The 12265-nt window shown below is 44.9% G+C and overlaps 1 protein-coding gene across 1 annotated transcript; it reads left to right on the top strand.

The window, feature by feature from the left end:
* The first annotated feature begins 773 nt into the window (after positions 1 to 773).
* emilin3a (elastin microfibril interfacer 3a) lies at positions 774 to 5319 on the top strand. Its single transcript, XM_014136255.3, has 4 exons — positions 774 to 1438; positions 1672 to 1791; positions 2082 to 2680; positions 2960 to 5319. The coding sequence occupies exons 1-4, from the start codon at positions 1284 to 1286 to the stop codon at positions 4939 to 4941; spliced, it is 2856 nt and encodes a 951-aa protein (XP_013991730.3). The 5' UTR covers positions 774 to 1283; the 3' UTR covers positions 4942 to 5319.
* Positions 5320 to 12265: the final 6946 nt, after the last annotated feature.

Here is a 12265-nt window from a genome sequence, read left to right as displayed (position 1 = left end):
TTAGCTGTTAGGTCTGGGTGGGGTGTGTGTGAGAGTGGGGTGAGGGTCCAGCTGTGTAACAGATATAATGTAGCAGTAGCTATTTCTCAGGTTTGTTCAGTGGTGGATAAAATATATCTACTGTATGAATCGTATGAAGTGGACAGAGCAGGGGAAGTGTCAACAGCCAAGCTTCATTTCCATCATGAGCCGTTTGTTTTGCAAATGTGCTGTTTTTATCTCAACAGAGAAATTGCTTATTGCTTATGTAAGTTTATCCTGATGTCCCCTTAGCAGTGGGCTCAAATCTAGAGGCATAACCCACATAACCCTGACCATAGCGAGACATTAAATAACGTGTTTGATTTCATTCTGTGACCCTGACTGTCACCTCAGATGACCTTTTACTGCATGGGGAAACCTAACTTTTAGACATGACCCATGGTTCATGATGTCTAAGATCAGATAAGCTAGAGAATAACCCACATGTAAAGGCTTCCAGAAATAGATATTGCCCTGTCATCATTTCGATAGGGAGACAGTAAATACTGAATTTGTGTATGTTGGATAAGGGATACTGTTTCTATCCTGCATTCCTTCGAAAGCCATTTGTCCATCCCTGCATGAGGATGTTGAGTAAGAAGCCGCAGCCAGAGTAATGTTGGTGATGGTAGAGGTCCTAGCTAGGCCTATTCATGGTAGTACTACTATATAGTATTAATGAGCATTGACACATATGAAGGAATAGAGGACTGGGCCCTCTCCCTCTAGTCTCACACTTGTGTTACTTTCAGGAAGGCAGTGTGGGAGGGGGATATGCAAATAAATGCAGGGGGTTCCCCCTATTAGGGCCCGGCAGCCGCCCTGTCAGCTCACAGTGGACTGTTGTCACCCCGACAGAGAGTCCACCACACCCGTAGCTACAGACTGCACCAGGGCCACACCAACCGACAGACTTGCACTTGACTTGGCTTTTCCTAAGTGCTGAAGAACTCTTTCTCTGACAACTTTTTTCCATGTCAGCTTCTCATCTATGGATTTTGGTTACTCAGCATGAAGTCTTTGCTTAGAACTGACCGTTTTCTAGTTCTGTGAGGTGTTTTTAGTGAGATGCTATACATCTGAATTATACATCCTTTTAACGTCTGACACCTCTGAGGATTCAAGTTTTATGATTTCCCTCAAGCTGAACTTAAAACTTGCCTGTAAGGCAGACTTACTTTTTCTTTAGAAACTACACTGCCATTCTTTCTGTCAGCAGTTTATTTAATTTTTCGTCTACCTTTCCTTGAGTGGGAGTAACGATGCACATTGTGGTGGCATTACATCCCATTCTCCTCCTGTCAGTCACTCTGTCACTGGCTGATGCCAAATCCTACAGACCCCACCAGTCCAACCTCTACAAAGCTGGACCCAATCCTCACCACCTTGTCCATGGGAAGCCCACCAGCAGGCACAAGTGAGTACTCACTCAGACTACACTGGGCTATACTGGGCAGAGGGGGCTGACTATAGATTGGCTCAGTATTCAGTGCATACTGTAGTTGATTATTGGTCGTCCTGGTCAATTTTCTTTCGACCTAGTTTTCTCAAGCCAGTTAGAAATGTTGTAAGTTTGTTTTTAGGTATAAATTACATTTTTAAGACTGTTATCTGATGTCTTTTTTTTCTCCATCATCCTCCCTCTGACAGAAACCACTGTGCCTATGTGGTTGAGAAGACTATGTCATTCACTATGCAGAATGGTGTAACACCCTATGTCAAGGCTGAGTACAACAAGTGTGCCTGGGGTCAGAAGTGTTCAACCCTCATGTGAGTGATCCATACTACATGAGACAACTAGCACTAATAGTTCTACAAACAAACCTACTGCCTTTGACATTGCTACTGTTGTTGCTGCTTCTACTACCGCCTACCAATACCATGGCTACTATGTGTATAACTGCTGTAAAAACAACCACTATTATTGTTTCTGCTGATATTACCATATGAAAAGGTTATGAAAACACTACTGTCATTTTTCCTTCTGCTGTTCACAGACGTCACCTTACGCAGTTTCTTGAGTCATGTTTTTATATATTTATTTTTCCATCAACCCACAGGTACCGTCTGATGTACAAGCCAGTCTATAAAGTTGCTCATAAGACTCTCACTGAGCTGGAATGGCGTTGCTGTCCAGGCTACTCTGGCTATGGCTGCATGGAGGGACCCCCAGCCTACAACCACCCAATTAAGGCGATGCCTCCATTCAAGGGCTCACCATTCAAGGGCCCACCCATTAAAGGAAATCCCTGGAGTCAGACCAAGGGCCCTGCTCCCATGAAATCTTACCCAATGCTTGCTAAGGACCCTCTCATGAAGGGACCTCCTCCTATGAAGTCTTACCCCATGAAAGCAAAAGGTCCTCCTGCCAGCAATGCCAAGTCCTACCTTATACATCACTTCGGGCCTCCTATGACCCACCCCTCCTTCTTTGAGCGTTACCCTTCTGTGCCACAGCACCACCGACAGCCAGACCACCACCAGCCTGGACCAGACCATCACTCAGATCCAGACCACCACAAGCCAGACCAACATCAACCTGAACCAGACCACCAACCTGGACCAGACCAACCTGATCACCCAGACCACACAGATCACTCAGAGCTGGAGCCCGTTGCTGAAGAAACAGCTCCCCTTGCTGGCAGCCAAGAAATCGATGGTGAGACAGAGTGCTATTCCAATGCATTTTCAGTACTGCTGCACATCATGAATATTACATGTACATAAGATTCTTACCTTGCTTCCTCTACTGGAAGAGGATATCTATATGTATGTAGAGTGCATAAATGCCCAGAAACTCCATTGATTTTGCCAACATTCTTCAAAGACTTTATGCAGACAAATACTCCTTAAAATGAACACTTATGTTACATTACATTTACTCTCTCGATCTCTCTGATGTATGATTGTGTATGTAACACTCTTCTTTCCACTGTAGGCCAGGCTCTAGACACAGTGGGCAGTGAGTCTGCAGAGCGTCTGGATCAGATGGAGGAGGACATGCGGCATCTATCCCAGGGTCTGGAGACTCTTAGTGGGATAGTGAACGGTCTGGAGGACAGCCTGCGTGCCTCACTACGTGAGGACGCCAGCAGGATGCTCTCTGCCCTTCTGTCTGCATCACCAGGCCCTGTCCCCGCTCTGTCCTCCTCCCCCCACTCCATTGTAGGCTTTGCAGACATCCCAGGAGGGAACCCTGATGCAGAGGGCCTGGATGGGGGCCTGGATGGGGGCCAGGTGTTCTCAGGGCTGGGCGAGCTGACGGGAAGGGTGGAGGAGCTCCGGGCTGAGCTGCAGGCAAAGGCCGCTGAGCTGGAAGAGCTGAGAGGCACGGTTATCAAGCACGACGGCACACTGAAGAAGATGTCAGGAGGGATGGCTAGCTTAACAGGGACCCCATTGAGAGACACCCAGAAGGCCATGGAGGATCTAGTGGACGTCAAGATGGGTGGGGCCCGGACGGAGATCATTGATGGGTTTGAGAAGCGCGTGGAGAGTGCTGAGAGCCGCTGTGAAGAGAATGCCGGAGAGGTGAGGCGGCAGTGCCACAGAGAGCAGCAGGAGAGGCAGGAACAGATGGAGCAGGCCCTGGAGGGCAGTGCAACGGGACTGAGGAAGGAGCTGGGACATGTGCAGGCTCAGATTCAGGGACATGACCTGACAGAGGGATGCTGTGGTACAGTCATTGGCCTGGCTGAGAGGGTGCATATGCTGGAACAGTCAGTGGCAGGCCTCAACCAGTCCCAGGAGCACTTGAGGCTGGAGCTGGGTGGGCACAAGGCCCATGTAGAGGGCATGCTGGAGGGCCGTCTGGGGTATGTGGAGGCTAAGCTCAACCTGACAGGGAGTGGAAAGGTCAGGGGTGGCAGAAGTGGGAGCAGTGGTAGTGGCGGGGTCCAGGGCAGCAGCTTAGAGGGAGAGATGGGGCCAGGTGGCCTGGAGGCCCATCTGGAGGGGAAGCTGAAAGCTCTGGAGGGTCGTCTTCTGATGGCTGTGGAGGAGCTGGGGAACGCTACAGCCCCTGCCCTGCTTGAGGGCCACATCGTGCCCACGCTGGAGACAAAGCTGGAGTCCCTCAGGAGAAGGCTGGAGCTGGATGTAGACAGAGTGCAGAAACAGCTGCGTGGCTTGGAACTCCTCTGCATGTCCTCCTCTCAGCCCATCCACCAGGGAGACACAGCCACATTGAACGCTCATGTGGTGGAGGAGGAGAAGAAAGGAGGAGGAGAGTTGAAGGGTCTCCTGGACGTGCAGGCTGACCGTCTGAACAGCGTTAATCTCACCCTGCAGAGCCTCCTGACCAGACTGTCCCAGAGGGAAGACCACCAGGAGGGTGAGGGGAGCTCAGTCCAGGGTGAAATTATGCTGCTTAAATTCAACGTCCGCTCCGTGAACCGCATCTTGAAGGGCCTGAAGGACTCTGTAGTGTCAGTGGTCCGGGATGTGGGGCACGTCAACACCACATGGCAGGAACGAGAGGAGCGCCTGGCCCAGCAGGTGAAGGGCGTGGTGCAGCTGGTGGGGCGCCAGGCCTCCATGCTGGGGGCGGGAGAGAGGAGGCTGACCCGGCTAAAAGGAGAGCTCCAGGAGCTGAGGAGGCGGCTGGCCGGGGAGGTGCAGGGCTGCCGCTCCACTGCGCTGGGAGTCCAGAAGGAGGTGGTGGAGGTGGGGGGGCGCTTGGCCAGCATGGAGGGCCAGTGTAAAGGCTTCAGTCACCTGGCCGAGGATCTGGAGAGGATCAGGGCAGAGCTGGAGAGGCAGTCAGATGTGTACCTCTCCCAGGTCAACGGCACCCTCACTAATCACGCTCACCAACTGTCTGAGATAAGACAGGAACTCAGGAACTGCACGTCGAAGGCAGAGCCTACCCAGCAGAACCTATTCCTCGTAGAGCCAGAACAGTTAAGAGGAGACCAGTAACCTGTCATGAAACCATTTACTGTAAGAGGGAGGCCAGTGTTCTGTACGGAATGATAATGGACCATTATCTTGAGCCCCAGAGACAAGGGCTGGTGGTGGTAGAAACAAAAGGGTAATGTTTCAACCCACTGGCGATCCATAGAGAATTTCTAATTGTGTTGAGTTTTGTTTAGCAAAATGTTTACACTTGATTTAAAAAATTTCTGTTCTTTAGTAGGCCTTTAAGTTTACAGGTATCCAAGATACTACATTTTTATTTTGTATTATTATCGTATTTTGTATTCTACATTTTTATAAAACATTACAGTTCTTTGTGACCTCCATTCCTCTTGCTGTTAAAGTATTGTTTGTATAATAAAGAGGCGTTATGTCACTGTTGCTCTATGGTCTGAAATGTATATACTTGTAAGAATAAAAGTATCAATTTGACAACAGTAAATAAGAAGATGCACTTTCAATCCATCAGTGAGTGAACACAATGGCAAAAGTATGACATTAGGCCACATCTAAAGCCACCAGAGGGCAACAGAGAAACAGATTACTCTGCCACTACCCACTGAGAAACATCTGCATGCAGATTCAAGAAAACACTGAGCTTTGACAAATCAGTCTGTCTGTCTTATTACACATATTGGCCAAGTCCATTGATACTGAAGGGTCACTTGCACCTTCAATTTCATCCATTTGTAAAACATGAAATAAAATATGTAGTTTTGCTTAGACTGAATTGATTATTCAATCAAGATATTGAATTTGGCCATTCAGTACCCCTCGTCAAAATGTGGTGCATGACGCTCCTGAATGTAAATCATACATATCAAAGGAAACTAAAAGCATCATCAGGGTGAGGACTAGACAGACACTCGACACCTTGACAGTTGGCTGTCTCTGTTCCCAAAGTACCCATCTCTGATGGGTCCTTAAGACGGCCCATAGGTGACCTATAACCCTCCCCTGTCAGTCCCTGTTTCCCATCTGACATCCCACCATTAAAATGACTGATTTGTGTGAGATGAACTACGGTTATGTGAAAGTGTTTTGGCCACAGAGGTGGAGAATGATGGTGCATAGTAACGCAATGCCTGGGAGGGAGGGAGAAGAGAGAGAAAAAAAGACACGAAATGTAGGAGGCAAAATTGGGTGCTGAAGGATATTCATCTGCACACACACACACACACACACACACACACACACACACACACACACACACACACACACAGCACTGCGGTTGGTTGTATCCAGTGGGCCCTGTCACACATTATCACCTTCAGAACACTCGCTTAAGCACCGCCTCCTTACCATCCACTTCCTCCCTTTAAATCAGCAGCACACCAAAACAAATCCATCCTATAATCATATCTCTCCTAATCAACTCACAGTTGTATTTCTCCTCAGGGCAAACAAGACAACCTCAGATCTTCTCATTAAAAAGGCGCTCAGGCTTAGCGATAGGAATATCCCTTTCCATCAAATGTTCTTATGTCTCGGGAACGGGATGGTCAGAAAGGGAGCCGCATGACAGAAAATCCATTACATTGGAGATAAATGTTGTCTGAGCAAGGCGCCATCTTGAAATGCACAGCTCTCACGTCTCCGCTTGACTCCAACAGAACATGGCTGCGCAGGTTGCAGTCCTGCTGTTTTTCATTTAACCGACACTTAATTTACCATTATTGTCACAAGTGGTCGGAGAGTGCAGCGCACTCACTAGGCTTCCCGGATCATATAATTCAGTAACTGATTCAAATAAAAAAGACAAGAACAAAAACTAGCAGAAGCCTAATTTTGATAGCATCAGGGCTCCCCACATGGAAAAACATACTGCATTATTATATCGTCTATTGTCACTAGTGTTTTTGCAGACTTTACTATGGTAATCACTGTAGTGTTTTTGCTGACATGACTATAGTATACTATAGTATTCACTGTAAGGTTTTTGTGGACATGACCATAGTATACACAGAGTGTACAAAACATTAGGAACACCGTCCTTTCGTCCTCAGAACAGTCTCAATTAGTTGGGGCATGGATGCTACAAGGTATTTATATGGGCAGGTTCAATCTGGGCTCTTCACCCAGACAGAACTGAGTAGTTGAGCACGACAAACAACTCTCATAAACAACAACCAGTATGTGTCATTAAAATGTGAGTACAAACCTTTTATCTTATAAAATCGGATGGCTGCAAAATTCTAGCGGATCAGTCAAATAGCCATTTTGAGTCTATTGATCTGTTCTCTTCGGTACTTGTAGTGTTAATGGCCACATTAATAATTGTTGCACTTTTTGTGCATTGCCTCCTTTATGGCTATGCATGCTACTTCTGTTAGCTTTATATTGTTTGCTTGCCATGCTATGCTATGTAACCATTAAATTAGCCTGCTATAGTTTTGGTCTACCATGCCACAGGCCACTGCACCCCCTTTCTGTGTCTCCTTTTAGATGAACCATACTCCATACAAAGCCAACCAAGTCTCAATTCAAGACAAGAGTCTCATGTCAACAATTGTCAATCATTCCCTGCCATGTATCATCTCCATTACGTGAGTCTATAAAGACTCTTAAACTGAACTGTGTCTCTGTCTCTGCCTCTGCCTGCTTTTTAACTGGAGTCCCACAGTAGATGGGCATCACCATAACCCTCACCTAAACATCAATCAGCTACAATCTTGTAACTGAACAATATTGTGTGGCAGGCTAGGAACCGAAGTTTTGGTCAGCATTTCCCCTGGGCACCCTTATTAGGGGAGGACATGCAGGATATGTATAAAAGCACCCCTTGGCCATGTTCAGGTGAGAAATTATAGGGGAGTGAGAGTGGCCAAGGAGAGTAGTGCAGAAGATGTTGTATGCTGAGGCAGTGAAGAAGATAGTGGATGAAGGGTGAGGAATTCTGAGAGGATCCCTGTGAATAGTAGATCTGTGCCAGAACAGAGAGCAAGGCCAATGACTGATGTTTCAGTATGGTTGGCTTCTTAGCGTTTATAGCAATGGTTATGAACGGTACTGCAGAGATTAAACGTAAGGCAGAACATAAATGTGGTGGCAGCTGCAGAGAAGTACTTGGGTATATGAGATTTGGCTTCAGAAGAGTCGGGTGTGGCGTGGTAGTGTCCTGTCCTCTCAGGTAATTAGCTTGGGGTAGTATCAGATGTGGTCAAAGTAGTGGAATAAGGTGGTGGGTTTTTAATGAGTGTAGGGTAATTTAAAATTATTTTTCCCTGTTTACCATTTTTGTATCATGAAGTTTAATAGATTTATGCTATAGTTCAGTTTGGGGTGGTAATGCAACATTTTGGATGCCAACTCCCATTAAACTCCACAGAAGTAGTAGTTCAGGAGAGCGTTGTACCTGGAAGGTCCTTTGTATATTTGCTGTATGGCGTTGTTACTGTTGGTTTATTTCAGTGAGCAACCATTTTGTGGCCTTGTTGTCTTGAAGAAATGCTTGGGGTGTGGGCGATTGTTCTGAATGGTATGTGTTGAGTTCGACCATCAGTGAGTTTATTCATGTGACAATATTCAAGATATCCATTATGTAAAGCCACTGCAATAATGTCCTCTTTGCTTTCTGCAGGTTTGTTTGGAGAGGCTTTGCTGGTTTGAGGTCCAGGCAGTTTATTGGAAGCCCTCCAATATGTAGTGGCCATTTTGTGTTTTTTTAATCTTTATGTAAATGCAGATAACTTTCTTTTCTACCATCAAAGTACAGTATTGTTTGTCACTGTTTTAATGTCATCTTGTGAACTTGGTCAGCTGAATCTCTATGAAAGCACAGTATTTCAGAAAGATATCTAGAGGAAGCAACAGATGTAAGAAATCATTTTGGTGTACTCTTGTGTGTTTCTGTGTCAAACAAGCAAACCAAATCCTTGAAGCTTTAAACTTGTTCTTTATATCTGCCACTGTATGGTTTCCTATTTAATGGGCCTGTAATGTTTAGATGTTACATGGGTAATGAAATTGTATAATTTTAAGGTTTTGTCTGGCCCATTGTATTTCTCAGGTAGATGTGCCATTTTAACTAACCCAAGTCGGCAGGTGTTATTAAATATAGTCATGCCTGCAAAAACTCTACAGAGAATATTACAGTAAGTCCGTGACAAGAAGCTGCCATGTGTGGAATCGTAGGTGGCTCGTTTCAGCTAGCTTTATAGGTGCGTTCAGTTCGCTTGAATGTTTACTACATTGCGGAACGGTTTGTACTGAACGACATGTTATCCCCAAAACATTCTTGTAAGTTCTTGAACAGCCTTTGAGGTACGTTTGCTCCCGTTTGGTGGGTGTGGCTTAAAGCAATGATTGATGTATTTAAAGTGCAGTGGCCATGCCGACAGCGTTCCCACAACCCCGCCCCGTTTTTCAACTGGTTGTTCAGTACAGCGCATTCCAGAACATTTTATGGCAGCAACACAAATCGCTAGCTATGTATTTGAGTTACAAGTGCACATTTTGTTTTCAATAAATATTGGAGACTAATTATAGTTTAATTAAGCCAGTAGTTCCCAAACTTTTTATAGTCCTGCACCCCTTCAACACTTTTTATAGTCCTGTACCCCCTCTAGCACCAGGGTCAGCGCACTCCAAATGTTTTTTGCCATCATTGTAAGCCTACCACACACATTATACAATGCATTTATTAAACATAAGAATGAGTGAGTTTTTGTTACAACCCAGCTCGTGGAAAGTGACAATTGTTCATTGAAAATTGTGAATAACTCACCACAGGTTAATGAGAAGGGTGTGCTTGAAAGGATGCATATAACTCTGCAATGTTGGGTTGTATTGGAGAGAGTCTCTGTTTTAAATAATTTTCCACACAGTCTGTGCCTGTATTTAGTTTTCATGCTAGTGAGGGCCGAGAATCCACTCTCACATAGGTACGTGGTTGCAAAGAGCATCAGTGTCTTAACAGCGCGATTTGCCAAGGCAGGATACTCTGAACGCAGCCCAATCCAGAAATCTGGCAGTGGCTTCTGATAAAATTTTATTTTCACAGAACCGCTTGTTGCAATTTCAATGAGGCCCTCTTGTTTAGATATCGGTAAGTGGACTGGAGGCAGGGCATGAAAGGGATAATGAATCCAGTTGTTTGTGTCATCTGTTTCTGGATAGTACCTGTGTAATTGCGCACCCAACTCATTCAGGTGCTTCACTAAATCACATTTGACATTATCCGTAAGCTTGAGTTTATTTGCACACAAAAAATCATACAATGGAAAGACCTGTGTTGTCCTTGTTAATGCAGACCGAGAAGAGCTCCAACTTCTTAATCATAGCCTCAATTTTGTCCCTCACATTGAATATAGTTGCGGAGAGTCCCTGTAATCCAAGATTCAGATCATTCAGGGCCGTAAAACCATCACCCAGATAGGCCAGTCATGTGAGAAACTCGTCATCATGCAAGCGGTCAGACAAGTGAAAATGGTCAGTAAAGAGAACTTTAAGCTCGTCTCTCAATTAAAAAAAAATAACATGTCAATACTTTGCCCCTTGATAACCAGATAACTTCTGTATGTTGTAAAAGCGTTACATGGTCGCTGCCCATACCATTGCATAATGCAGAAAATAGACGAGAGCTTAGGGGCCTTGCTTTAACAAAGTTAACAATTTTTACTGTTGTGTCCAAAATTGATTTGACATTGTGTTGTTATTTTGCTGAACACTAGATGGTTTAATTTATATTTGGCAGTGAAACGAGACTACTCAGGCGAGGGGAAAAAAACCTCACCCAAATGTATATCCCTGTTGGCTAATATAAATGGACTGTTTGAAAATGTGAATAAAAAAACTGGGGTACACAAACCCCCTGGGAATACCTGATCTAAGCCAACCCAGTCAGTTTTGCCACATATTTGCGCATGCGTCGGTTTTGTTGCTAAACAACCAACCCGTCTATAGTATATTACAGTCATGTCTGCAAAAACACTACAGTGTATTCTACAGAAAAGTCCACAAAAACAATACAGTGACTACTATAGTATATAAATATAGTAACACATTATTTAGACCATATTATAAACTGGGTGGTTTGAGCCCTGAATGCTGACTGATTGGCTGAAAGTATATCAGACCGTATACCACGGGTATGAAAAAACATGTATTTTTACTGCTCTAATTATGTTGGTAACCGGTTTATAATAGCAATAAGGCACATCGGGTGTGTTTGGTATATGGCCAATATACCACGGCTAAGGGCACTCCGCTTTGCGTCGTGTTAAGAACAGTCCTAAGCTGTGGTATATTGACCATATGCCACACCCCCTCGGGCTTTATCGCTTTATTATACTATAGTATTTTTTTTATGTGGGTTAGCTGTAAATGTGTACCATGTTTGAACCAGGACCACAATGGAAATACATTTGAAATGTTGTTATTCTCGACAAATTTCTAAATGCATTGTACCTACGGTTGTGTTTCTATAGTGTTTTTAAATAATCAAATAAAATCAATCAAGGGATACTACAGTGTGGAGTATAGTATTCTACAGTATACTACAAAATTCTATAGTAAGCACTACACGATTGAGCGGGAACCTCAGAGGGAATTCCCGGCATGAGCTCCCCAAGGAAATCATATTCAAATCCAAACAGTATCGACAAAGCTAGCAGCTAGAAGTAAAGCTAGCTAGCAGTCCAATCAATCAAAAAATTATAAAGTAAGCACTACGTGATCGAGGGATACTATAGTGTGTAGTATAGAATTCTACACAGTATACTACAACATTCTAAAGTAAGCACTACATGATCAGGGGATACTACACCTCTTTAAGGAATACCACCTCTTTAAGGAATACCTAGGATAGGATAAAGTAATCCTTCTGAAGGTCCCCAAGAACACAGTGAGCTCCATCATTCCTAAATGGAAGAAGTTTGGAACCACCAAGACTCTACCTAGAGCTGGTCACCTGGCCAAATTAAGCAATCGGGGGAGAAGGGCTTGGTCAGGGATGTGATTGTCACTGTGACAGAGCTCCAGAATTCCTCTCTGGGGATGGGAGAATCTTCAAGAAGGACAACCATTTCATTTTCTCCCATTCTTCTCTGCAGATCCTCTCAAGCTCTGTCAGGATGGATGGGGAGCGTCGCTGCACAGCTATTTTCAGGTCTGGAGATGTTCGATCACTCAAGCACATTCAGAGACTTGTCCTGAAGCCACTTCTGCGTTGTCTTGGCTGTGTGCTTAGGATTGTTGTCCTGTTGGAAAGTGAACGTTCACCCCAGTCTGAGGTCCTGAGTGCTCTGAAGCAAGTTTTCATCAAGGATCTCTCTGTACTTTGCTCCGTTCATCTTTCCCTCGATCCTGACTAGTCTCTCTGTCCCTG

Source organism: Salmo salar, chromosome 13 (genome assembly GCF_965601325.2).
Source record: "Salmo salar chromosome 13, fSalSal1, whole genome shotgun sequence".
Lineage (NCBI taxonomy): Eukaryota > Metazoa > Chordata > Actinopteri > Salmoniformes > Salmonidae > Salmo > Salmo salar.
This window is presented reverse-complemented; position numbering and strand designations above follow the sequence as displayed.